Here is a 26,118-nt window from a genome sequence, read left to right on the forward strand (position 1 = left end):
TAAGTCCTTTTATTGATTTTTAATCTGAAAAGGTAGATTTTATTTTCTGAAACTAATCTTTAAGAAAATACAAGGCAACAATTGGCCATATATACATAATAACTTGTAAGCTTTAAGTTATTTAAAAAGCCACCAATCAACTATTATTAAAATTTACTGTAGCCTTTTGAATGAGTTCGTTTTTCATAGTCTAAAAATTTAAGGTGAACTAAGATCAAAGATATGAATATTTTCTTCCATTTTTTGGTATTAAGAATGGAATAGTTGGTGAAAATCAGCTTTCCAAATTTTATTATCATACCTAAAAATTTTTTTCCCCCTGGGGTTTTAAGAACTTTTGTAAATGAATGTACAGATATAAATTTATAGCAGGTTTAGTAAATTCAAGTATGAAATTTTTGTGTTTATGTGTATGTTCTATGTTTTAAATATCTTTTTGCATAATTGGTCTAAAATTTCATGGACAAAATTCCTCTTTGTATTTTTCACATTTTTCTATGGAAGTTTATAAACTCCCAATTATGTTTTTCTTTTTGTCGATAAAGTTCTTCATGAAAGCAACCCAACTTGAACAAATGAAAGAAGATTATTCATACATTATGGAAACTAAAGAAAGAACAAAGGAACAGATAAATCAAGGAGAAGAGGTTTGTAAATAGTCAGCGTAAATCTTTTTGAGGACCTTGTGCTTGTCAGGCTCTATGAACTGAGCTATATCCCCAGCCTGGGATGTGTGGTTTTTATGTGAAGGATATTTATTAGCCTTTACTTTTTGTTTTGTAATAATGAGTTTGTACCTGTCTTCTGCTATTAGACCATAAACTCGAGAGCATGATACTCTTGCTTTCTTATCCTTTGATACATGACTGATTAGTTTCATAATAAAGTATCCCTAACTCCCACTACAAATAGTCTGAAAACTAACACTTATTGTGCTGGGCTAGTAAGTAAAAGTTTCAAACTGATATTAAATAATATTAATTTATAATCACATGGGTAAATGATCATTGTATTATTATAAAGTTAACATTCTTTAAGCAACTGATAACTTGGTATATATATCACATAAGTGCTCTCCAAATTGGCATCCATGAAGAGTGCTAGTGTACTCCTTGTGTTAGCTTTTCATCACTGTGACCAAAATGCCTAATAAGAACAACTTAGAGGAGAAAAAAGTTTATCTTGTCTCACAGTTTCAGTCCATGATCAGCAGACTCCATCACTCTGGTCCTGAGGTGAGGCAGAACATTATGGTGGAAGGGCGTGGCAGGGGAAAGCTGCTCACCTTATGACAGCTAGGAAGCAGATGAGTGGGAAGAATCAGGGACAAAGTATATAATCCCCAAAGCACACATCCAGTGATCTACTTCCTCCAGCTACAACCCCCTCATACCTATACTTAAGCTCAGTAATTCATTAAAATCATTAATCCATCAAGTGAATTTAACCTGCTGATCATGTTATAGTGCTCATAAAGATAATCATTTCATCTCCTGAGTTAGTTAGCACAGGAGTTTTTGGGGGGGTACCTTATATTCAAACCACAGCATTTCTGTCAACCATGACTTTGGTTTGTTTTTACATCTGCTGTATTTTGTTGTTATACTTTCTTTATATTCCTGAATACATTTCTGTCTAATAATAAGAGACATCAAAGTCATAAGATTTAAACATTTTAGCTATTTAGCCACTACATTAAATCCTATCAATTTTACCTGATTCCTTATCTTGTTCTTTTATTTAGTTTTAAAAACTGGTTGAGGTTTCAGCAGCTTTTTAGCTTGAACTTTTGAGACAGAATTGTACTAATGACTGACTTAAGTTAGATATCAGATATTACACTGACGTTTTTACTTACAAAAATTTTTGAGAAATGCATATTTTAACTTAGGTTCATAATTGTTATTGTATGGTTCATTAAGTGAAAACTAAGAAACTAAGTTTACTTTTCCCAACATCATTCTTTCACACTTTGATTATATGGTGTGCATGGATACACTATAACCCATATAGCACATTCTCCTGGAATATGTTTTGTTTTGGGGAAAGGAAATATTTGCATGTTTTTAAAAAGCACATAGGATATGTTACATTTATTATTGTAAAAAGTTATAAATCAGTACACTCAAGAAATTTGTTTCTTGAGACACTTATGTTTAAAGACCCGCTTTCTTCATGGTATATTTTGTCTTCAACAGTGAAAAATATTTCTTTCCTTTATCTTGTAGCAAAATTCCTCCTTCATAATATTAATAAGAAATGTTTTTCTAATTGAGTAAATGCCCCTTGTTCTCAAACTCTAGATTTGAATAGTTAAATCCTCAAGAAATAGTATGTGAAGGTTGGAAACTAGAAATGATTCTATCAGCAAATATATATTAATATCATGTGCCTATTAGCGTTGTGCTTTGGCCATAGGCATATAGTTACAAAATTAATATCAGTGTTTTGGGGGTCCTAAGCTTAACCATTCAGTAGGAAATACAGTAAATGATGTGATTAAGGTGAGCTCTGCCAAAGGAGTTATAGACTTGTACAGAAGCACTTAGTAGGGTGCTGTCAGAGGGTGGAGGTAGCAACAGGGAGGAGTTATTGAGGAAGCGAAGCGATATGTAAAAATGAGAACTGCAGAATGATTAATAACAGGCAAAATATGGTGAGAGTAAGAAAGGGTGTTTTAAGAAATAGCACGCTGTACCAGAAAGCCTGTGATGCTTTTGAAAAACTAGAAAAATTATAGAATGACTAGAATGAAGAACACTGGAGTTACAGATAAGAGGTCAAGATTATGCAAGGCCTTGTAAAACTTACAGGTAATGGAAGACATGAAAGTGGATGACTTTGATTAAATCTTTTCTAGATTATTCTGTAGAAGAGAGAGTTGCTCTAAGGAAAGAACAGATGTAGGGAGATCAACAAAGAAAGTATCATTGTTCATAGAGAGGAGGATGGCATTAGTAAGGGAGAGAAGAACTTTGAAATGATTTGGATAGATGTGTTGGGCATAGAGGGGCAAAGATGAGACAGGAGGCATCAAGAATGACTGACCTCCAGATTAATCACCTCAGCAGTAAGTAGAATATATTGAGTTAGGAATATAGAAACTTAGAAAGGAGCTGGTTTTCTGTTCTTTTTTCTTTTTTGTTTTGTTTTTAAGATAACATTTTGAATGCATTAATTTTGAAGTGCTTATATGATATCCAAGTGAAATTGTTAAATATAAAGTTGTACATTGAGTTAAGAATACAGAAATCAAGTGGCCTTGATAACCATTTGGCAGTCTTCAGTATATGATCTAAGTCACAGGACTTAGAGGGAGAAGAAAGGCAGAATCAGTTCTCAGCCAAGGGAAGAGAGAATTGAGATGGAATTAATCACAACTGTACAATGTGTGGTCGGATACTACAAGTATTGACAAACATGAACTGTATCCAGTGGCATAATCTTCATAGATGACTATGGCAAGAAAGGTTTCATTACTAGAGGGAGAACAGGTTCCAGACTTGGGGAGCTGGAAGATGTGAGGAAATGGAAAAGATGGAGATAATTTTGATGAAACTCAGTTAAAATGGAAGAATTTTAGAGGAGGAGGTGGTGGCAAGGATGGGTAGTGGTGGTTTTGTTTGTTTCTCAGAAATTAACTACCTAGAGATTAAAGCATGATAATGGAAAGGAGTCAGTGAAGAGGGTGAGGTGGAAAGCAGAATGAAAAGATAGAATTCAAAGTCAGTGGATTTAGACCTCTGGGAGTCGAAAGGGATACAGTCCATACAGTAGGGATAGAGACTGGATTTAGATATAATGAGATCCCCGTCTTTTGCCATAGGAAGTAGATATGACTGCTTTACATTCATAGCTAAGATTGTTGGAAATGGGAGGGAGTTTCTGTCTGGCTTTTATATTCTCTGAGACTGGAGACAGGGAGAATGAGTGAGGGAGCAGAGGGGCAGTTGTGTATGAGATCTGAAGAGAGTGATACGGATTAAAATAATCCTAGAGAAAGGGGAAGTGTTGGATAGGGGGAAAAGTAAGGTCTACAGTGTTAAGTCTCTTGTGGGATATGGAAAGCATGAGTCAAGAGGAAACACTATCAGGTGTGCAGAATATGAAGTCTAGAAGCCCTTCACAGGCTGTTCTGATGACATGATATTTGATGTTTGGTGATTTTGTTTGTTACTTATTAAGAGAACTTGAATATGAAAAATAAAACTTGTTTGAATTTGAGGAATGAATTTCTTCTGGTCCTTCAGTTATCTTTGGAATGGGTCCTGATTATATTTTAAGGAAAAATCAGTCTATCTTTCAGATGTGGAATAAAGAAAGAAAATGGGAAAGTGAGTTTTGGCACTTGTCTCTACTTGTGTACTTTTGACCTTTAATTCCCATGTTCTTCATCTGAAGATTATTTTGCCCAATTTTTAGTGCAGAAATTAGCAAAGCTATTGCACCTAGCAAAAGTATACCAAAGAACCAAAACTACATTTATTTTCACTTCTGTCATTTTCTAACAAACCTTTATGTGATACTTGTATAGGCATTGCTTTCAAAAGAAATAAATTTGTAAAATTTTTTAATGTTGTTAAGAAATATATCCTTTTTTTCCCCCCCATTTTAAGCGGCTTACTGAGCTAAAGCGCCAGTGTTTGGAGAAAGAAGAACGCTTTCAGAGTATTGCTGGCTTAAGTACAATGAAGACTAATTTAGAATATTTGAAACATGAAATGGCTTGGGCAGTGGTAATTTTCACCTAATTACTTACTCACATGTATTTGTAACATAAGGAACATTTTGGTGTCTTAATGATTTGCTGTATAATTTCTTTTTAGGTCAACGAAATTGAAAAACAATTAAATGCTATCAGAGATAATATCAAAATTGGAGAAGATCGTGCTGCTAGACTTGATAGGAAAATGGAAGAGCAACAGGTTGGTATGATATCTTTTTATACAGATGTAGTAAGTTAAATTCTATGAAATTGCTGATATTAGACTACTTATGGCCTACAAAAGTGGCAGTTTGAATCTATATTTTATCTATATTTGAATTTATTGTTCAGGTGAAGTAGACCTGCACTTTTTCCAAGGACTGTTGTGGCAACCATCTTTTGAAAACAAAACAAAACAAAACTGTGTTTGTCTACCTAGGTCTATTTGAGGCTAGGGTTGCATATCTTTCAGACATGTGGACGTGACAGAGAGGTATTAGAATATTAAGCTTTCACTCTTGGGTTCATTTTAAGGAGTTGAAACACAAAAGAACTGAGAAATTGAGAGGTGCTAATATGACAGAGTAGCATCCAAGCTAGTTCAAGAAGAATTGAGAACTGAAAACAATGCCCAGAGATTGCTAATGGAACTTTAAGGGAACTGAGTTTTAGATCCCAGAACCCAGATTTCCTGTCAGGATTTCATATAGGTAGAACACAAGTTAGATAACTTATTAGGCTAGATTAATTTTAATCTGAACTTTAAAAGCTCATGTAAAAAGTATTCTGTCTAAAAATCCAAGAAAGTCACAGACATATTCCTGTGGGCCTAGAGGTAGAAGTTGGTTGAACGATAAGTAAAGGCAGTCATTTCTGTGGGGGGTTTCTATATGGACATTTTTTGCTGTCTAGCAGATCCAGTCTTTGTACTTGCCTTTTCTTTCTTTTTTGAACAGTTTTGAGGCATAGTCCATATTCTACACAATTTCCCCATTTTGGGGGTCTAGTTGAGTGGACTTCAGTGTATTCACAAGGTCGTGCAGCCCCTACTGTGGAGCTGCTCATACTCATTCTAGAACTCCTGGCTTCTTTCTTGATAGGATGCTCCCTCCCCATACACTCACTGTGCCAGGGTAGATTATGTATGTTGTAGTATTTTGTTGTACTTTGTTTCGGAAGTTTTGGCCCCCCTTCTTGGTTGTGTAATATGGGATGTAATCTTCTTCAATATATATTCATTTTAAGGGTTTTTTAAATTTTGATTTTTCATTTTTTGCAGTACTGGGGATTGAACCTAGAAGTGCTCCACCACTGAGCAATATCCCCAGTCCTTTTTATTTATATTTTGAAATGGATACTCACTGAATGGCCAAGTCTGGCCACAAACTTGCAAACCTCCTGCCTCAGCTTCCAAGTTGCTGGGATTACAAATGTGTGCTGTCATACTTGACTTTCCTTTTAAGGATTATGGCATTAATCCATCAAAGGTAATATTTGAGCACATAAAAACAATAGAAATGGTGAAAATAGAACGTTTACTTAGTGATCTCTGGGATGAGTTTCTTACACCCTCTTCAGGTAATAAATGTAAGTTCTACCATTCCCACTTCTCTCACTTCAGATTTTTTGATAGAGTATTCTGAGATTTTTTTCCGTCAGTATTTTTCTCCTTAGACATCTCTCAATGTAACCATGGAACCCAGTCCAAGAAATAGATGCTTACCTCTTTTTCTCATAATGATGATTAGTTCTGTAAATCTTCTTCCCTTAAGCATTTTGGCACTCTGTGTAGTAAATGGCAAATTTTTGAAGGGTAAGGACTGTCTCATTTTATCTATTTCTTTCCCAGCCTTTATGCAGAGCCTTTCACAAAGTATACACTTTATTTTCGCTTGTAGAATGAGTTTTGAATCAAAGGTTTTTGCAGTGTCTAATGACCAGGTATGGTGGCACATGCCTATAATATCAGTGACTTGGGAGACTGAGATAAGAGGATTGCAAGTTTGAGACAAGCCTCAGTAACTTAGGAAGGCTTAAGCAATTTAGCAAGACCCTGTCTCAAAATTAAAAGAAAAAGGACTGGGAATGTGGATCAATAGTTAAGTGCCTCTGAATTTAATCTTGGTACCAAAAAACGTGTCTAAAGCAGACTTTAAACTTTTTGTTTAGAACCTAATTTAAAATGATATGAATGAATGTTCATATCATGAATTATGTTTAATTCATGTAACACCTAAATTTTATTTTGAATTTTTATTATAAAATAATGCTTCAGAATATTGTCCTTGAGTGGTTTCATGTTACAATGACAGAGTTTAGTAGTTGTGACAGAGACCCTATGGCCCGTACAACCTAAAGTAGGGAAGTGTGCCCATAACATCTAAAGTCTGCCTTTTGATAGAAAAGATTCCTTAACCCCTATGTAAATAGTTCACCAGTTTTTCCTCTCTAGTCCATCCCTATTGTCAATATCTCATTTTGGTCCCTTGGGATTCTTGTTCTGCAATATTAACTCTTTACTGAAACCTTTATTATTTTTTTTAATTCCACCATGCTTTCCACATGCTTTCAGAATGATCTGACATGCAGATTTGGTCATATCTTGTCCTTTGTAGTCTAGAGGATTCCATTTTAAGCTGTTTTTCATGAGTTGTTTTCTTTGAAGACAATTGTTTTATATTCATATCCCCAGATGGTTAGCATATTTGTTGGATAACTTGATTAAAATTGTTACATTTTAGTATTTTATACAATTATATTTGTTTACCTAGTCTCTTGTGAAGTTAAATTTATTTCGGGGATGTGAACTACATAACTTTTTGAATTTTTTCTCTTTATTGATAAAAAATAAAATATACTTAAATTATGTTTTTATTTTAAAAGGTCAGACTTAATGAAGCAGAGAAAAAATACAAGGATATTCAAGATAAACTAGAAAAGATTAGTCAGGAGACAAATGCACGAGCACCAGAATGTATGGCATTGAAAGCAGATGTCACTGCTAAGAAAAGGGCCTATAATGAAGCTGAGGTGAGAGAATCGTTCCAAGCTGGAATAGTAAAGCTGCATAGTGAATATAATGATTGTTACCCCCTTTTTTTTAAAATCATGTTTTAAAAAGGGCTAGATATTGGAATTAAAATTTGTGTCGTTTCTGTGCTTTAAAAATGTAATTATTTCAAATGGTTATGTATGCTTTTTTAAAAATGTATAAGCTTTGATTTTAAACTTTGACAAATGTGAAGAGAGAGCCTACAGAGTGGGAGAATATCTTTGCCAACCATACCTCAGATAGAGTGCTAATTTCCAGAATCTATAAAGAACTCAAAAAACTCTACACGAAGAATACAAATAATCCAATCAACAAATGGGCTAAGGAAATGAACAGACACTTCACAGAAGAAGATGTACAAGTAATCACCAGATATATGAAAAAATGTTCAACATCCCTAGTAATAAGGGAAATGCAAATCAAAACTACCCTAAGATTTCATCTCACCCCAATTAGAATGGCGATTATCAAGAATACAAGCAACAATAGGTGTTGGCGAGGATGTGGTGAAAAAGGAACACTCATACATTGCTGGTGGGGTTGCAAATTAGTGCAGCCACTCTGGAAAGCAGTGTGGAGATTCCTCAGAAAGCTTGGAATGGAAACACCATTTGACCCAGCTATCCCACTCCTTGGCCTATACCCAAAGGACTTAAAATCAGCATACTACAGAGATACAGCCACATCAATGTTCATTGCTGCTCAATTCACCATAGCCAGATTGTGGAACCAACCTAGATGCCCTTCAGTTGATGAATGGATAAAGAAACTGTGGCATATTTATACAATGGAATATTACTCCGCAATGAAGAATGATAAAATTATGGCATTTGTAGGCAAATGGTCGAAATTGGAGAATATCATGCTAAGTGAGATAAGCCAATCTCAAAAAACTAAAGGACGAATGATCTCGCTGATAAGCGGATGAGGACATATAATGGGGGGTGGGACGGGCTAGCATTAGGTTTAGGGTTAGGTTTAGAGTTAGGCTAAGGAGAGCGGTAAGAATGAAGGAAAGAAGGACTGTGTAGAGGGAAAAGAGGGGTGGGAGGGGTGGGGGGGAGGGGAAAAATAAAATAAAAAAAAAACAAAAGTGGACTTGAATGGGATACTTGTTTTTTCATTTTGCTAAAAAATGTCGTTTTTTTTTTTGTTGTTAGGTTTTATATAACCGTTCCTTAAATGAATATAAAGCACTAAAGAAAGATGATGAGCAGCTGTGTAAAAGAATTGAAGAACTAAAAAAAAGGTAAGAGTTATTTTGCAGTTTTCACGAATACTTCATTTTGTGACTAAGTAATCTAGGTGTAGTTGGAGTATTATATTTTCTGTATTGTTAGTGTAACTATTGGCTTATGAGTTTTAAATGTTATTTAACATTTTTCACTTTTCTTTCTTTACTCTTAGCACTGATCAGTCTTAAATGTTATTTAACATTTTTCACTTTTCTTTCTTTACTGTTAGCACTGATCAGTCTTTGGAACCTGAGAGGTTGGAAAGACAAAAAAAAATATGTTGGTTAAAAGAGAGAGTAAAGACCTTACAGGATCAGGAAAATTCAATCAATCAAGAGATTGAACAGTTTCAACAAGCCATAGAAAAGGACAAAGAAGAATATACCAGAATTAAGTAAGTTACAACTTCCTTAAAATATTTTTTTTTCAATTACTTGAATTTTCATATAGTTTTGCTCTGTATTTGAAAAGAAATCCTGTTTTTATTTGTTTCTTCTACAAATAAGGTATCTTTCAAAATAACTTTTCTAAGACTTATTAAACTTGTACATTTGGACAGTTTCTCAGATTGCTGGTTCATTACTTTTGCAACATTTTCTTCCTAGTAAGTTTTGAGGACTTGTAGTATAGTTTATTTTCAAATAAAAAACTTTGCTTTTTGTTTTTAGGGTAGCTGGGTCATTCAGTGGTATGCAGGTATGATGGGCATACCAATGACTGTTTCTGTGTAACTGTCACATATCTCTTCTGTTCTTTCTACTTTTATTTTTTAGGGGAGAAGAACTTGATGTGAAGCATGCACTGACCTATAATCAGAGGCAACTGAAAGAACTGAAAGATAGTAAAACTGATAGACTGAAAAGATTTGGCTCTCATGTTCCAGCTCTTTTGGAGGCAATTGATGAAGCTTATAGACGGGGACACTTTACTCATAAACCTATAGGCCCTTTAGGTATTTGTCATAATTTAGTGAGTATGTAATAAACATTAGGAGTTAGGTTTCTGTCTTCACAAAGGTGTTTATTGAATCTAGGTATATAGGTTTTATTGAGTACTGGGGAGCAAACTCAGGGGCACTTGACCACTAAATCACATCCCCAACCTTATTTTATATTTTATTTAGAGACAGGGTCTCACTGAGTTGCTTAGTGCCTCGTTTTTGCTGAGGCTGGCTTTGAACTCTCAAACCTCCTGCCTCAGCCTCCTAAGCTGTTGGGATTACAGGCTAGGTGTTTATTTTTATGTGTACTTTAATTATACTAGTTTTTAAAATAATAATAAAATCACTTTAAATTTTTGTAGCTTCCCTATTGTACCTGTAAAGCATAAAACGTTCTTTTGAAAAAAACTTTGGAAAAGGAATTTTAGAGTTTAATAATCTGCTTTTTTTTTTTTTTTTTTCTTTTCCCCAAATGAATAAGTGAATGAATAATTTGGATGTAATTGATTAATGAATCATGTATTCAATTAATGAATCATTAATTGAATAATGAATAATTTGGAATGCAATTGATTAATGAGATAATCCAGTGGCATCAAGGTATAGTGAAAAGAACACTCACCTGAATTTTATGTAGCCTTTATAAAAAGACTTAATCTTTCTTAGTTTTCTGTTTAAGCTGGACAGCATGATTTCTAAATCCTCTTTCAATTTTGAAATCTGTGTTTAACTATCTTCATATATGCCTAATATTTGAATTTTTTTAAATTAAGCTCTCCTGGGAGTTATCTCTAATTCTGCATATCATTATGTAAAAATGATGCTATAAATTTAAATACATTTTAATACTAAACTATTCCATTTAACTATGGCAGTAATGTCTCTTCATTTAAATATGTACCTATATACCAGCATTCATTTCAGTGGATGAGGCTTTTTTCCTCCATGAAATCTAAATATTAAACAGTTTTATAGAAAATAACAGAGGATTGATTTCGAAACACCAGTGGGGGTTACAGAAGTTTAAACATAGAAAAGCCACTGTTGACATACATTAGCGTGGGATAATTTTGTTTGTAGAATTTGCTGTGTTTCCTCAGTGGGTATGTGGGTATTTCCAATTGAGATAAAATAAGATCTGTAATATCATTTAAGCAGCCTTATATGAAAATATTGTCTTTTATAAATTATTATAATAAGAATTACATTAATATTGCAAAATAAGTATCTTGAGCCCCTCTTTGATTTCTCACTTTCAGGAGCATGTATTCATCTTCGGGACCCTGAGCATGCTTTGGCTATTGAATCCTGTTTAAAAGGACTTCTCCAAGCCTATTGTTGCCATAACCATGCTGATGAAAGAATACTTCAGGCACTGATGAAAAGGTTTTATCCACCAGGGACCTCACGGCCACAGATAATAGTTTCTGAATTTCGGAATGAGATGTATGATGTAAGACACAGGTAATCAAATTAAATCCTGTTTCTGATTCTGCTTAATCCTGTGTAAGGTGGGAAAGAGTTAATATGCTTTTAATGTTAACCATATTGTTCTTTTGGATTTATAAAATTCCTTCAAACCACTCTATTTTCAGTGTAGGCATTGGAGAAAGATAAATAAGAGGCTCTTTAAGAAGACTGAGGTTCTTACTGAGATTTGTTGTGGAGAGAGTTCAAGGACACCAATGTTGTATGGTATAGAAATTATACCAATGAGGAAAATGATGTAAACCTAACCAAATTAAGAGGGGGTCTTAAGGAAGGAACATTGGCACTCCTTACCCACAATTAAACTCTCAAAGTGATTTACAGAATTCATAAAGCACTTTGTTAACTTTGATGACCCTGACAAACCTTAAGAGCACCTGAACTGACGTGTTTGCTAACTACTGTCCAGTCGGTGAGCCATCCACAGTGGTGTACAGCTATAGTAGGCCCACCTGCTTAGTAGACTGAGGATCTCTGGAGCCCAGTGGTTCAAGGCCATTATGGGCGTCATAGCCAAACCCTGTCTCAGATTGTATTTTAAAATATATTTCCCGTCTCCACATTTTTTTTGGGGGTGGGGCTTACTGGGTATTAAATTTAGGGGCACTCAACCACTGAGCCACATCCCCAGCCCTGTTGTGTATTTTATTTAGAGCCAGGGTCTCACTGAGTTACATAGTGCCTCGCTTTTGCTGAGGCTGGCTTTTGCTGAAGCTGACAATCTTCCTGCCTCAGCCTCCTGAGCTGCTGGGATTACAGGCATGCGCCGCTATGCCTGGCCTCCACATTTTCTTATAAACACTTTTTGTGCTTCTTTTTTTGAAAAAATAAGTCTAATGTCATGTCCTTCATATTTGAGTAAATTTGTATGTCTTTTTAAATATTCTTTATGGACTTTGATAAAATTGAATAAGATGCAGATGTAGTTCAAATGAAGAAGTCCTTAAGTCATATGATTAAGGGAAGAATTTAGAAAGGAAATGATAACTGCTCAGTTTTTTAACTGGTGAGTTTGTCAAGTGACAGAAAAGGCTAATTACCTTCTAGGCAAATAAAATTCTATGTGAAAGATGCATGAAGGCATGGCATTGTAAATTATTTTCCCCCAAAATAGCATTTGCAGTTTTTATAGGAAGGGATAGATTAAGAGAGAGATTCAGGCACAAATTCAATAAAATTTATTAATTATAAGAGAAGGAAAAATCAAGGATGACTTTTAGGTTTCTGACTAGAGTAACTAGCTGAATGATGTGCCACTGCATGGTTTAGGAAAAGTATAAGGGAAAAAGTTGATTTATCAAAAGTAGATGAAGTCCTGTTTTGAAGTGTTGATTCTGAACTTCAGGCTATAGTATATAAATATTTGGGAGTGAGGTGTAAAGTGTTTTCTCCCTCTTCTGAAAATTTGACCTGTGTTTATCTCTAGCTCTGATTCCAGGTTTCTAAAACCTGATAAAAATGAAATTTCATTTGTGCTACCAGATAGCATTGTTTAATGGTAAAAATGACCCATGACAAGTTAATGTTACTGGACTGGGAGAATTGGGCACACCTGGTGGGATGCCATATGAGGACCGAGAACTTAGGAAGTTATTATGAGAGGTAGTGGCCTCTGTGAGAAATATCCTTGAACTTGCACTGTCATTTTGGAGTCAAGAAAGGATAGTCCTGGAGAGCTGTACCAGCTGCCCTCTGAACTGCCCCAGGGACCCCTGTGAAGGAGAACGCCTGGCCTTGCCCTATGGCACACGTGCTTCACGGCCTGTGTGATTTCCAGTTGGTTTAGTGATGTAATGTGGGACTTCTGGCATCCTTTGAAGGGGTGGAGAGGTGAGCTAAGTTTGTGTAATATAGTGTCCATTGTTTTGGAAGTTGGCGAATTCATGTGCTGAGTGCTGGGTCTCAGGAGTTGGGCAGAAGGGTTGGGAATTTTCTTATTTAAGGGTTTAGATTATTTGCCACAAACCTAAGAGGAAGCAGACTTAAAGTCCTCCAGAGGCTGCAGGATTTTTCACTATTAATTTGTGTTTATTTATAGATGACATTAGATAATATGTCCTATTGGATTAATACTATGATACAGGTTTTTAGAGGGTGTAGGTATGAAAGAAGAAGAGAAAGAAATTGAGGATGCTTTTGAGTGAGTAGTTCAAAGAAAGTGAGGTCTAGGGGAAATGTTTAGGTCAGCCTACGTAAGACTAGACGGCAGGTTTAACACCAGCCTGGGAGAATATAACCTGGAAGCTGTGGTAAGACAGAAATTTAGAGTTTAATAGAACAGGTACCAGTGGTAGTAAAATCCATGTTTTAACTTCAAGAGTAGATTGCTGAAGCACAGAGTTGTTGAAAATAGTGGAAGAAGTTAGATTCTATTCCTGTTTGTTGACAGGATATTGACAAGAATCCTGAATATATTTAATATTATCAACTTCAGTTACTTCACACATAAAGGTACTTGGGAACATGCCTAGCTCCCAGGGAGACAGATAGTCAGGAACTGTAGTTTCCTTTTTTATTAAAAGAGCCACATCTTTTCAGCAGTAGTAGAACCTGCTGAACTACTTACCCTGCCATCACCCAGCCGTAGACGTGTCTGCATGTGTTCTCTTACCTCCTTCTCAACAGAGGACGTGTTCTTTCTCTCTAAGGCTGTTCTGTTGTGCTCAGAATCACATACTTTCTTGCTTGGTTTGTGAACCCTTTTTAAAAAAATAACTCCTCAGCCACACACTTTCCATTGACTTCTCTGTCCTTTAAATATACTAGGTCAAACTCTTCCTAAGGTATACTTTGCACTTACTCTTTTAGGCACTACTATCTGCTCCTAAAATATTCATCACATTCTTCAGCTATTCTTTGTTGCCAGCTTTAAGGGAAATATGTATATATTTCTGTATGTGTATTTATTTTCTCTTAGGCATTAGATACACTTAGATACACCTTCCTTAAAACTTTAACCCCTTTTATTATTATGAAACCTTTTTCTTAGAGGTTCTGCCCCTTAGATACTTCTCAACCTATTTTGTGCTGTGCACATTTTTTTTTTTTTTATCTACTCCTTTCTTGTGTTTGGAGTTATTAAAAATGTGTCAAATGTTAAGCATATTTTTTCCTTTATTTTAAATTTGATTGTGGGATTTTCCCTTTTACTCAGCTATTAGAAATGACATATTATTAAATGTTTTTTTTAAAGCCTAATGGATCATAAAATCATTTTGTCCTGGAACTTCTTTTACCAGTGAGGCTCATATGCTTCCTTGAACTTACGAGTTTTCCTCTGCCCTTTGTGTTTCCTTCAGGCTTTCTACTTATCTTGATTTTGTGAGCCTGTTTCATAGTGTCCTCTCCTTGTCGTCTGCCACTGACATCTCATTGCTAAGGCCCTTTCTACTTTTACTTTTTCTCCTGGGCTGATTTTATAACATCTGTCAACTTCCTCCAATTGATAGTAATGTAATTATTGTAATATAAGCCCATGTGAAGTAAATCCCACAGAAGGATAGCAAAAGGAAGGCACGATGGTGAGTTGGTGCTTTAGAGCAAACCAGTAGTAGCAACTCCATCTAATGATGATATGTGCTTACTCAAATTTTGCCAGAATCTTCTGCCTCCTCCTCTCTAGACTCCTGTTCCCTTTCCTTTATCTCCTTGATCCCTACTTTGTTCCATTGACACTGTTTGACATTTCGAGAGCACCCATCCCTTATGCTTTCCTATCCTTGTTTTTACTTCCACTTGAACTCTGTCCTGAGAAGGCCATTTGGCTATCAGTATCTCATTTGTCTCCCTTCATTAAGAATGCTCTTCAGAAGGAGTTGTCTGGATCTCTGCTTTCTTTCTCCCCCTTTATTCTTGAATCTATTCCAGTCTTTTTTGTTTGTTTGTTTTTTGTACTGGGGATTGAACTCAGGAGTACTTTACCAGTGAGCTACATCCCCAACACTTAATTTTTTTTTTAAGACAGGGACTCACTAAGTTGCTGAGGCTGGCATCAAACTTGTGATCTTCTGCCTCAGCTCCCAGTGACCCTGGGATTCCAGGTGTGTGCCGCAGCACCAACTCCAGTCTGGCTTTTGAGCCCACAAATGGCTCTTGTCAAGGCTTCAGCAAGCCTCACATTGCTGAGTTTGATAGTCAACTGTTACTTTATTTACTAACTTGAATTACCAGCAGTATTTGAATTTGTTGATCATTTCATTCTTCCTAAAACACATTTTTCACTTGGTGCCCTGGACTAAGCACTTCTGATTTTCCTGATTCCCCAAGTGTTCTGTTTTAGTATTTTTGCTTCTTCCTGTTCACCTCTGACTGTATCAGTGTTCCAGACCTCTCCTTAGTGATTTACATTTCCTCCCAAAGTGAATTCACCCATTTTGATGTCTTTAAATACATATAATCACCAAACTACATCTGTACTTGGCTCTTTTTTTCACTTAGATGTCCAATAGACTTTCCAAACATAACATGTCTAAAAGCCAAACTCCTGATTTCCACCCTAAAACCTGCTCCTGTAATCCCCTCCTTTTCGTTTTTCCATTGCTCAATCCAAACATGAGTCGTCCTTGACTCAGCTATGCCACATCTGTTGACTGTACATTAGAAATATATGCAGGATCAGAACACTCATGGCTTCTATCCATGTTCATGCCGTTCTCATGTTGCACCTGAGTGTTGCAGTCAGTAGGCTTATCTTCCCACTTCTGTCTCCTGACACCACAGTCTTAGGACAGCAGTCAGATCCTGTCATTTTTCTGTACCCAGCACTGTAAACTTCATCTCTTTCCTTTAGCAAGGGCCCACATGATTCGGCTTCCGACCCTGTTTCCGTCTTGAATTTAAAGTGTCCCCCTGACTCTTCAGTCTACTGCTGCGCCCTGGCCACCTTGTTTTCAGAGCCTTTGCACTTGTTATTCCCCATGAGTCTCTCATTTGCTCAAGTGTCTGCCCAGTGAGGTTTTTATTACCTGTTTTTGTGTGTGAGCATTATACGCAACCTTTGCCTCCTTTTATATTTTCCTTCAATAAAATGTAAGCTCCATGAGAAGCTTTTTTTTCCCCTCCTTTTTCTTCTTTTTTTTAAGGTGAGGATTATGTTTTAGAAACCAGGGATCAGAGAAGGAAATAAACATAACTCAGATTCTTATGCAGAGAGAGAAAACATTTTATCCCTAACTCCCCAAATAACTTACATGTCTAGCCTAAAAGATCTCTGTTGTCTGGAGCAGCACCTCCCCTGCACATAGTTAGGTACTCAGCAAATACATGTTGAATTAATGCTTGAAGACGCATACTTGTTTTGAAATCCTAGGACTGAGTAAAAACTCTAAGAATACTGTAGTTATTTCCCCTCAGCAATTCATTGCTCCTGTACCTACTGTTCTTAGTATGTCCATCCTTTAGTGCTCTTAATAGCTTGTGTGTTTCAATGTTTACTTGAAAAATTGAATGTTTCTTTAAGGAGCCCAAATTTCAATTCATAAGAATTATTTCTCTCCTCTGTTGGTAATAAACTTTCCTTCTTTTTTTCTTGTCTTGTATTAGCAGGATAATTATTTAACTAATTAAGATGTGTTTTAATTCACTATGTTCCATCATCCTATGTAGAATTGAAAACTTGGGACCTAATGGATCTTAATTAATTGACTTAGGTTTATGTATGATTGTAGTGGAAGATTTAAGGAAATTCTGTTAATTATAATAAGTAAAAGGGCATAAAGGTTAAGAAGCTGGATTCTAAATCTGTACTGCCTAGTTTAAGTACTTGCACAGTCTTATTTAACTAGCTTTATGACGATAGGGAACTTAAACTCTTTGAAGCATCTTCACCTGCGGGAAAAAAAAAAGGAGAGAATGATTAAGTAATCTTACCCTTTAAATATATACAACTTTTATGTATATAAAATTTACATACATATTTATAATTATAAAGTTCAGTAAGTTTTGCCTCTTTTGTCTCCTAGAGCTGCTCATCATCCAGAGTTCCCAACTGTTCTGACAGCTTTAGAAATAGATAATGCAGTTGTTGCTAATAGTCTAATCGACATGAGGGGCATAGAGACAGTGCTGCTAATCAAAGTAAGATGAGATGCTCATTGTATTTTATGTTACTTTAAAATTTTCAAAACACAAGGAGGCTTTATAAATTCCTATTCTTTCTTTACTGTGAAATATTTTTACGTTTCACTATTATACTTTATACTTAGGAAAACCTATACGGTAATATAGAGCTAGTTGGTTTGTATGTTTTCTTCCCCAGATAACTTTATAACTTTGAACTATTCTTTGTGAAATAAGGTCACAAATGAATATTATTCTTTTGGTACACTGCTATATTTTTTTTTTTTTTTTTACTTGATTGGCTACCAAATTCATTTTTTATTTGCTTTTGTATATATCTATATGTAGATAGATATATATATACAAGTGTGGTGTGTATATGTGTATACATATATATGCATATATATATACATAAAAATTCTACTTTTTAAATAAATTACTTGATATTTTGTAAATTTTTTTCCTATCACTGTGCTCTATAAAAATTAGATATTTATTCTTCATCTGTATGTATATTTTTGTATACTTGTTAGATTAGGTCATCATATTTCATTTCATCTTTTGACAAGTTTGCTGAACCAGGAGGCAAGGAAATTCAAAACAAATCCATAATCAAGACAACATAATATAAAGTCTTTTTTTCTCATTCATAAAAACTAAAAATAAGGGTTTTGATATCTCAAATGTGTACATATGAATATTTCTACTATAATTGTGAGTTTGGTTTTCAGGTTTTAGAAAAATAATTGGAAATAAATAATGAAGCCTCGATGTGAAGGTCTGTCCCTAGAGAGGTTTATGAGGCCTTGATTAAACCTCATTCTCTTTTCATTTCCTCCAGGGCTTAAATATTTCTAGGCTTTCCCTATATAATTTCATATGCTTCTCTTTTCTTAGAATTTACTAGCCACTCATAGCATTTAGAAAAAACAATATCTGTATGAACTTTTCTAAAGTAAATATATTTATGTGAAAAGTTACTTAAAATAAATTTTACTTTGAAGTGAATACTATATGAGAATTTAAAAATAAAGATACCGATTTATCAGAAAACATTTTTTTCTAAGTTGTTTTAATGACTAAATAGTTTTAATTCCTTGAATCTGGAAGTTGTTTTTGAAATTTTTATGTTAATTTCATGGACGTATTTCATTTGAACATTTAAAAAGACTTGAATTATCTTACAGTAATAAAGACAGGTAATATTTTTAAGTTGTGTCCATTGGAAATGTTTTGACATTGTTTTAAAAATGTATTTTCCCCTCTATTCTTTTAGAATAATTCTGTAGCTCGTGCAGTAATGCAGTTCCAAAAGCCACCCAAAAATTGTAGAGAAGCTTTTACTGCTGATGGTGATCAAGTTTTTGCAGGACGTTATTATTCATCTGAAAATACACGACCTAAGTTTCTAAGCAGAGACGTGGATTCTGAAATAAGGTTGGAGTCAAGTTGATCTTTATTGCATTATTCCCAGTTCCTTTGGCGGTTCATTTTCATTCATTAAAGTTATTTCAGCAAAGAACTCTAATTTATCTAAGTGTTTGCTCTTATAAGATCCTTTAGGTAGATGTGAAGTTCTGAGTTGACATTTATTTTCCTTCATCACTTTGACAACAGTATTCAGGGCTTAGAACGCAAAATATGTTCTCTTGACCATTTGATCGCATAGTGTTTGTTACCTGTCCACAAGGATTTGTAAAGAAATTTAATTTAGATGGTAAATGAACTATATTACTGTGTCCACCATTGAGTTCTGCTGATTTTTTCTCAGGGTCATTTGCTGGTTTCATTGTGGCTAACGCTTCTTATGTTTCTGACTGGTACTTTGAGTTGTACCATTCTAGAAAGATCCGTCAACCCAGTTAGACCCATGCCTAGAAAAACAGAGCTGTTATAGGAGACAAACTGAGAAATTAAACAAAAAATTATTAATTCAAGAGTATGCACAAAGATTTTTTGTATCATAAAAAACATGATTTCTGACTTGAATTAATTCAGTTGTTTGTGCCTATATTAATGACTTAAAGATCTTAAATGGAATATAGAATGTAAGTAAAAGAAATACCTAAGAAAATTGAGCAAAGTATTCTAAATGACTTGATTGTTTAGGGAAAATGAGAGTTTAGTTGTAATAGATTTCTTATTTTCAAATAATACTTATTTTCATGTGATTTATGAAAGCAGTATAAAATAATTATGGATATTGGAAGGTTTAGTAAAACTTCTTATTTAGCAACAGAAAAAAAGTGACATTTGGTTTTATTCATTATCCCAATGTGGTTTTCAGTTACATAATATGTAAGCAAGCTTTCAGAATAATTACTAATTTTGTAAAAATATCGTCTACCTGGGCATGGTGACACACACCCGTAATCCCAGCTGTTCAGGAGTTTGATGCAGGAGTTGCAAGTTCAAGGTCAGCCTGGGCAACTTTAGTGAGTTCCTGTCATTAGAAGAGAAAAAAATAGAAACAGAACTCAGTGGTACTGCACCCCCTGGGTTCAATCCCTAGTACCAGAAAAAAATGTTACCTTTTCATTTTTTAAGTCCTTTTTTCAAATTTTTTTCTTTCATTTGTTTCTTCAGACAACAGATATTTAGTGATCACTAATGTAACCTAACATGCCATGCATGTATTGGGCTTAATCTAAGCCCCAAGTTCAGCTGGAAACAGAGTACCCAAAAATTCTCTCCTGGAACTTGAATTAAGCAAGGGGAGGTAAACTGCATGAAAGCCAGGTCAGGTGGTTATCAGTGCTGAGGAAACAGACAAAGCACAGTGCAAAGTGAGAACCAGGTCCACATCATCAGGGAGTGTACCTGCAGTCGCACACAAACAACTCTTTCATTTGGTAGCAAGTGCTCTTTCTCCATGTAAGAATGAATTAAAAACTAAAGAGGAACACTGTATGAAAATGGCATTTAGTCCTATCTAGAAAAAATGAAATTGTCATGTTTAGCAATTTTGTGAATGAGTTAGGTTGATTGCTTGAATTTTTGCTGATATTCAGAAAATTGTATGATAACACTAGTCTTTGATCATTTTTATTTTAATTTTTGGTTTAGTCTCAAGGTTCCATTCCATATTTATTTACTTGGTAAATTTTGTCATTTGCAAAATGACTTAGTTAATAAAGGTATAGATTTGTATATGATGAAGTAAATATTTCATGCTAGATGCTGTGGAGCCATATTAAAATTTTGCAACTGGTCCCATTTTTATCAGAAATGGTATAGCTTTCTCTATTTTTATCATTCATCATTTATTCAACTGACATTTAGTGAGCTTTCTTTTATTTGAAAATTCTCCCAAGGTATATACCAGTGTATAGTTTATGTACTATTTCACCTACCAATAAAAAGGAACAAAATGCTGGTGATTTTGAAGCATGGACTAAAAAATTGTTTCAGATTTCAGAGGTATTAAAATGTGGGAAAATATGCATCTCAGTATAATTTGGCCAACCCTCTTGACCAGGAAAAAGTTGTTCACAACCGCAAAGGTGGTTTTCTGTCTCCAGGCACACAGCTTTGAGAGGCAGGGAAACATCTAAAGCCACTTGACTCTTGCCTGGAGGGTTGGGCATCTGGGTCCTTATCTCCATTTCTTTTCCTTGACCTCCTTTTCACTCCCTACACATTCTTGGCATTTTTTTCCCCATCAGCAGAAAATGTTGAGCTGTTAGTTACATCTGTTTTCATCACTCTGCCTTTGTGTATGTTTTTCTGAATTCTCCCCTGGTTGGGCCAGCTGATGAAAACTTTAGAGAATGCAATGAAGTTGTCTTTTCTCCCAGACTCGCTTTTGTATTTCCATCGTTCTATAGATATTGTAATAATGTGTCGTGGTCACATTTTAGTGTGACAGTTTTTTTCCTGGTTTTATTCCTTTTGAGGAATCCTGCCTTAGTTCTGTTTCTAATTCTTCCTACCCCTGTGCACACATTCATGGCATATGGAAGTCATATTGTAAATACTTGTTAAGGAAATAAATAAAACTTGACTTCAGTTTGGAAGATATTTTTTAACATTTCTGTAATAGATTTTCATTTTATTAATAATTTGCCCAAATTATAAACTGGTTTAATAGAAGAGGATTTTGTAAACAAGTTATTACAAACAAGCTTTTCTGTAACAATTGAAAGTGTTTGAAAGTGTTTATTACATTGAGAAATAGATTTAAAGTATTTTTTCATCTTCTCTTGAAAGTGACTTGGAAAATGAGGTTGAAAATAAGAAGGCCCAGATAATAAATCTTCAGCAGCATCTGTCTGCCCTTGAAAAGGATATTAAACACAATGAAGATCTTCTTAAAAGGTGCCAACTACATTATAAAGAGTTAAAGGTAAAGAAAGAAAACCACCTCATTTTGTTTTTGTTTTTCTCATTTTAACACTTTCAAGTTTACTTTAAAATCTGGTCATTCACTTCAAGTAGAAATTCTCAAACTCTTTGACCGCAAGCCCTTACATTCTTAAATGAACTTTCATTTATGTGGATTATATCTATCAATTTTTTAAAATGTTACAGACCGTATTTTGATTCATTGTACACAAATGGGGTACATCTTTTCATTTCTGTGGTTGTGGAAGATTTAGATTCATATCATTTGTGTAATCATACATGTACATAGGGTGAAAATCATTCCACGATTTTTCATACCCCACCCTCCCTCTCATTTTCTTCTACATAATCTAAAGTTCCTCCATGATTCTCTCATACCCTCCCCCCATTATATATCATCATCCACTTATCGGGAAAACATTCAGCCTTTGGTTTTTTGGGATTGGCTTATTTCACTTAGCATGATATTCTTCAGTTCCATCCATTTATCTGCAAATGCCATAATACTATTCTTTTTTATGGCTGAATAATATTCCATTGTGTATATATACCACATTTTCTTTATCCATTCGTCTGTTGAAGGGCATCTAGGTTGCTTCCACAATCTAGCTATTGTGAATTGAGCTGCTATAAACACTGATGTGGCTGCGTTACTGTAGTGTGCTAATTTTAAGTCCTTAGGGTATGGAACTGGGAGTAAGATAACTGGGTCAAAAGGTGGGTCCATTCCAAGTTTTCTGAGGATTCTCCACACGGCTTTCCAGAGTGGCTGCCCAAATTTGCAACTCCACCAGCAATGTAAAAGTGTGCCTTTTACCCCACATCCACGCCAACATCTCTTATTGTTTGTGTTCTTGCTAATAGTCATTCTAATTGGAGTAAGATGAAATCTTAGGGTTTGCCTTTCTCTAATTACTAGAGATATTGAACACTTATAAAAATAAAAGTCAAATTTTTGCCTCTTGGTTGTTTTGGCTAAGCATAAAACTAAGAATATTTAATAATTAATTTCAAATACTATGAAAAATATATTTTTCAAAACCAAAAAGATTTTAGTGAGATTGGCGTTTTTAGATTTTTGTAATTTCTAACGTCCGTTTCATTAAAATTCACTTGATTTATATTAGTTTTTGCATTCAGTCCTTTGTGATATTGTGCATCATATATTTATAAACCACCTCTGCGTTTGTGAGAGAATGCTTCTAAGAGTGATGAATTATGTTTTAGTGTTTTTATGAAAATAATTTTGACCACGTAGACTCCCTTAAAGAGTCTGGGGATGCCCAAGGTTTACTTGGATCTTACTTTAAGAATCAGTGGGTTAGAGTGATCTCTAATTATTTGAAATTTTGGGTGTGTCAGAAAAATACTTTGTGTATTCAAAAAAGTCATCATTTTTAATATTAAGGTGGATTACTTTTATCTCTTGCGGGGGGAATGGATTAGCAGTGAGAATGATGCTGGAAGAATTTATAACTTCCTTTGGTTGGAAGGCGCCTCTTGTCAGTCATGGGGTCTTTCTCGGTCATTGCGCTTTATGGATTAGTGCATCCTTTATCCTTTCTAAGTATTTTCTTTTTCTTTTTTTTTTTTTTTGTTTTAATGTTATTAAATTTTAAATATTTTACTTTCAGATGAAAATAAGAAAAAGTATTTCTGAAATTCGGGAACTTGAGAATATAGAAGAACACCAGTCTGTAGATATTGCAACCCTGGTAAAATTCTTCTCTTTAATTGAATATAATGTTTAAGGATAAAACTGTCATATAAGTTCATGACCATTAAGTCTCAGGGTTTTTTTTTTTTTTTAATCCTTCAGTTAAAGCTACTTTTTATGTTTGCTATCTCCATGCATTATTATGTTAGAAACTGCCTGACCTTCAGACATGTTTTGTGTATATAACTTAATATGCATAGTTGATTGTCTTCTGCTTCATGAAATAAAACTTCATCAAAAACCTAATTGTGCTTCTGTACAATAGCCCATTTAGTCATCTCAGTTAAACAGCATCAGTACAAGTAGACAGAGATGGCAATACCACCTTTTAGTCAACCATATTTTCTCTGCCTTTTCTTCCTTGTTTTTCTCTTTTCCTAAGTTAATGGTTCCCACTTTAATTCTCCATGTGTTTGTTATTCTCTATTTTCTTCAGACATCTGTTCATGACATTCAGCTTAGCTTTTTCTGAGCTGCAGTAAACAGATAAGTTATGCATCTTATTAAAAATTAGCAACTATTTGTGAACTGTCTACTTATCAGGCAGTATATTAAGTGCTGAGAAATAAGCAGTGAACAAAGCAGCAAAGTCCCAGGCTAGCAGAACTTCACTCTCATGGCACCTGCTGTGACTTTTTACTAGAAATGTTTCCACTTTTTTACTTTTTAGTTTTCTGCTTTATCTCCTTTGATTGATAGATTAAATTTCATAAAGGCATGGACTGTCTTGAGTTTTGATAACATCTCACACATTGTGTGGCATAAGGTAATATATATTATACCACTAACTATTTTGAAAAAAGGTTAGTAAATAAAAGTTATTTCTTTTGATTATGATCTCAATCAGAATATTGTTTGACTTGTGTGCTAAATATCTTCCCTTCTTATTTTTGTACTTTTATTTCCAAATTTACCATTAAGGATATGAAAAGATTCTCATGTGCTTATCTTTGATGCAGTTTGTCTGTAGCCTATAGTTTTTCCTCACAGAATTGGTTCATTTTTTTTTCTGTTTCATAACTTAAGTCTATTAACTCTATGTGATCTTTAAATATTATCAGGAAGATGAGGCTCAAGAAAATAAAATCAAAATGAAAATGGTTGAGAAAAACATGGAGCAACAAAAAGAAAATATGGAGCATCATAAAAGTCTTAAAGTTGAAGCGGAAAACAAGTATGATGCAATTAAACTGAAAATTAATCAACTGTCAGAGCTAGCAGATCCGCTTAAGGTATTTATCACTGTTACCCTGTTTGTGGTGTATTTTATGTTTTAGTTTTATGTCCAAAGTGTATTTAAGGATATTACCCTATCGGAATTATTGATTAAATGTAAATATAACCACATAAAATGGAGTGTTATGAATGGTAGAACCAGATTTTTCATCAGTTTTCAATTAGTATAAAAATACTTCTGCTTTTTGCCTTTAGAATAAACCACTGAATTTCTCTTTCCCCCAGACAATTACAACTTTTGTTGCCTCTTTATTTTGTGATTTTTTTTTTTTTTCCCAGGACCAAAGTTCAGGGACATCTTATACATCTATACAGTTTATGTACTTACCTGTTCTTTTGTCCCCCCTTTCCTTCAATAATGGATTAATTACTGTAAACTACATCTTGAAATAAAGTCCTGCCCAACTCCCATTCATCAGCCTATCTCAGTTACATTCCAGGCTGAAGTCAGTTTTTTATTTTTAACTTAAGTTTTTTGAGGCTAAATTTAAGGAAATAAAATTAACAATTAAATTGTGCAAATTTTCCATCTTGCTAAATAACTTAGTTATTAGGTAGCTTATTAACATTATGAATAACTCATTTTCAGAACCCCAAATTTTATATATGAGACACTGAGAAGATGTAATAGTGTATTTTTACGGGAGAGAGTTACCGATATCACTCTAATTTTCAGGGAAATTGCCCCCTTTGAATCCAAATGTGTTTAAATATTTTTAAAGTTTAAAAGCATTTACAGTACTTTACTTGTCTTCATTGGAAATTTTAGAAACATAGTGTGGAGAGCTGGGAGAAGGTGGGAGAGAGTTGGAGGAGAGCTGCACAGAACAGCTCTTCCCTGTGGTGGTGGTGGTGGGGGGTTCTTCAGCATCCTGGGCCTCACTGGGGTTCCTACCTGCATTGACAGCACAAGGTGACTGGACTTTTTCTTCTTAGAGTGAGAAGAATGAAAATGAGAAAGTAAACTGAGTTGATTAGGAGGATTAGAAAATTAAATTGTAAAGTACAAGGAAAATTTTTCAGAATATTGAGAAAGATAGATGAGAAAATAGTTACTATAAGAAATAAGAACTAAAAAGACTAAAAATTTAAGAATAGAAAATAATATCAAATTAGTTTTTTAAAGAAAATAAATAGAATAAATAAACATTAAGAATTTCAATAATAGAAAAAGTAAAATTCAGAACTCAGGAGTTAACAGTGAAATTATTTTTAAAGCATAGAGAAACATTTTACCCATAGATAATTGAATAGGGTTACTTAATCAAAATGTTGTACTCCATACAGAAAAGAACAAACTTAGCATGTAAATTATTTGTCTCAGGAAAAGTAAAAATGAGAAAT

The 26,118-nt window shown here is 34.3% G+C and overlaps 1 protein-coding gene across 3 annotated transcripts in view; it reads left to right on the forward strand.

Annotated features, from left to right (window-relative positions):
• The window catches only part of Smc6 (structural maintenance of chromosomes 6), a 69,207-nt gene that overhangs the window by 20,939 nt on the left and 22,150 nt on the right, over positions 1-26,118 (forward strand). For 2 of the 3 annotated variants that reach the window (XM_047522071.1, XM_047522072.1), the window contains 13 exons: positions 546-647; positions 4,617-4,736; positions 4,827-4,925; positions 7,589-7,735; positions 8,918-9,006; positions 9,222-9,386; positions 9,766-9,944; positions 11,192-11,396; positions 17,381-17,495; positions 18,754-18,914; positions 21,687-21,822; positions 23,456-23,536; positions 24,600-24,770. In XM_047522071.1, the coding sequence (XP_047378027.1) occupies positions 546-647; positions 4,617-4,736; positions 4,827-4,925; positions 7,589-7,735; positions 8,918-9,006; positions 9,222-9,386; positions 9,766-9,944; positions 11,192-11,396; positions 17,381-17,495; positions 18,754-18,914; positions 21,687-21,822; positions 23,456-23,536; positions 24,600-24,770 (1,770 nt within the window). The remainder of the gene's footprint in view (positions 1-545; positions 648-4,616; positions 4,737-4,826; positions 4,926-7,588; positions 7,736-8,917; positions 9,007-9,221; positions 9,387-9,765; positions 9,945-11,191; positions 11,397-17,380; positions 17,496-18,753; positions 18,915-21,686; positions 21,823-23,455; positions 23,537-24,599; positions 24,771-26,118) is intronic. The other variant, XM_047522073.1, reaches the window with a different exon arrangement.

Source organism: Sciurus carolinensis, chromosome 13 (genome assembly GCF_902686445.1).
Source record: "Sciurus carolinensis chromosome 13, mSciCar1.2, whole genome shotgun sequence".
NCBI lineage: Eukaryota > Metazoa > Chordata > Mammalia > Rodentia > Sciuridae > Sciurus > Sciurus carolinensis.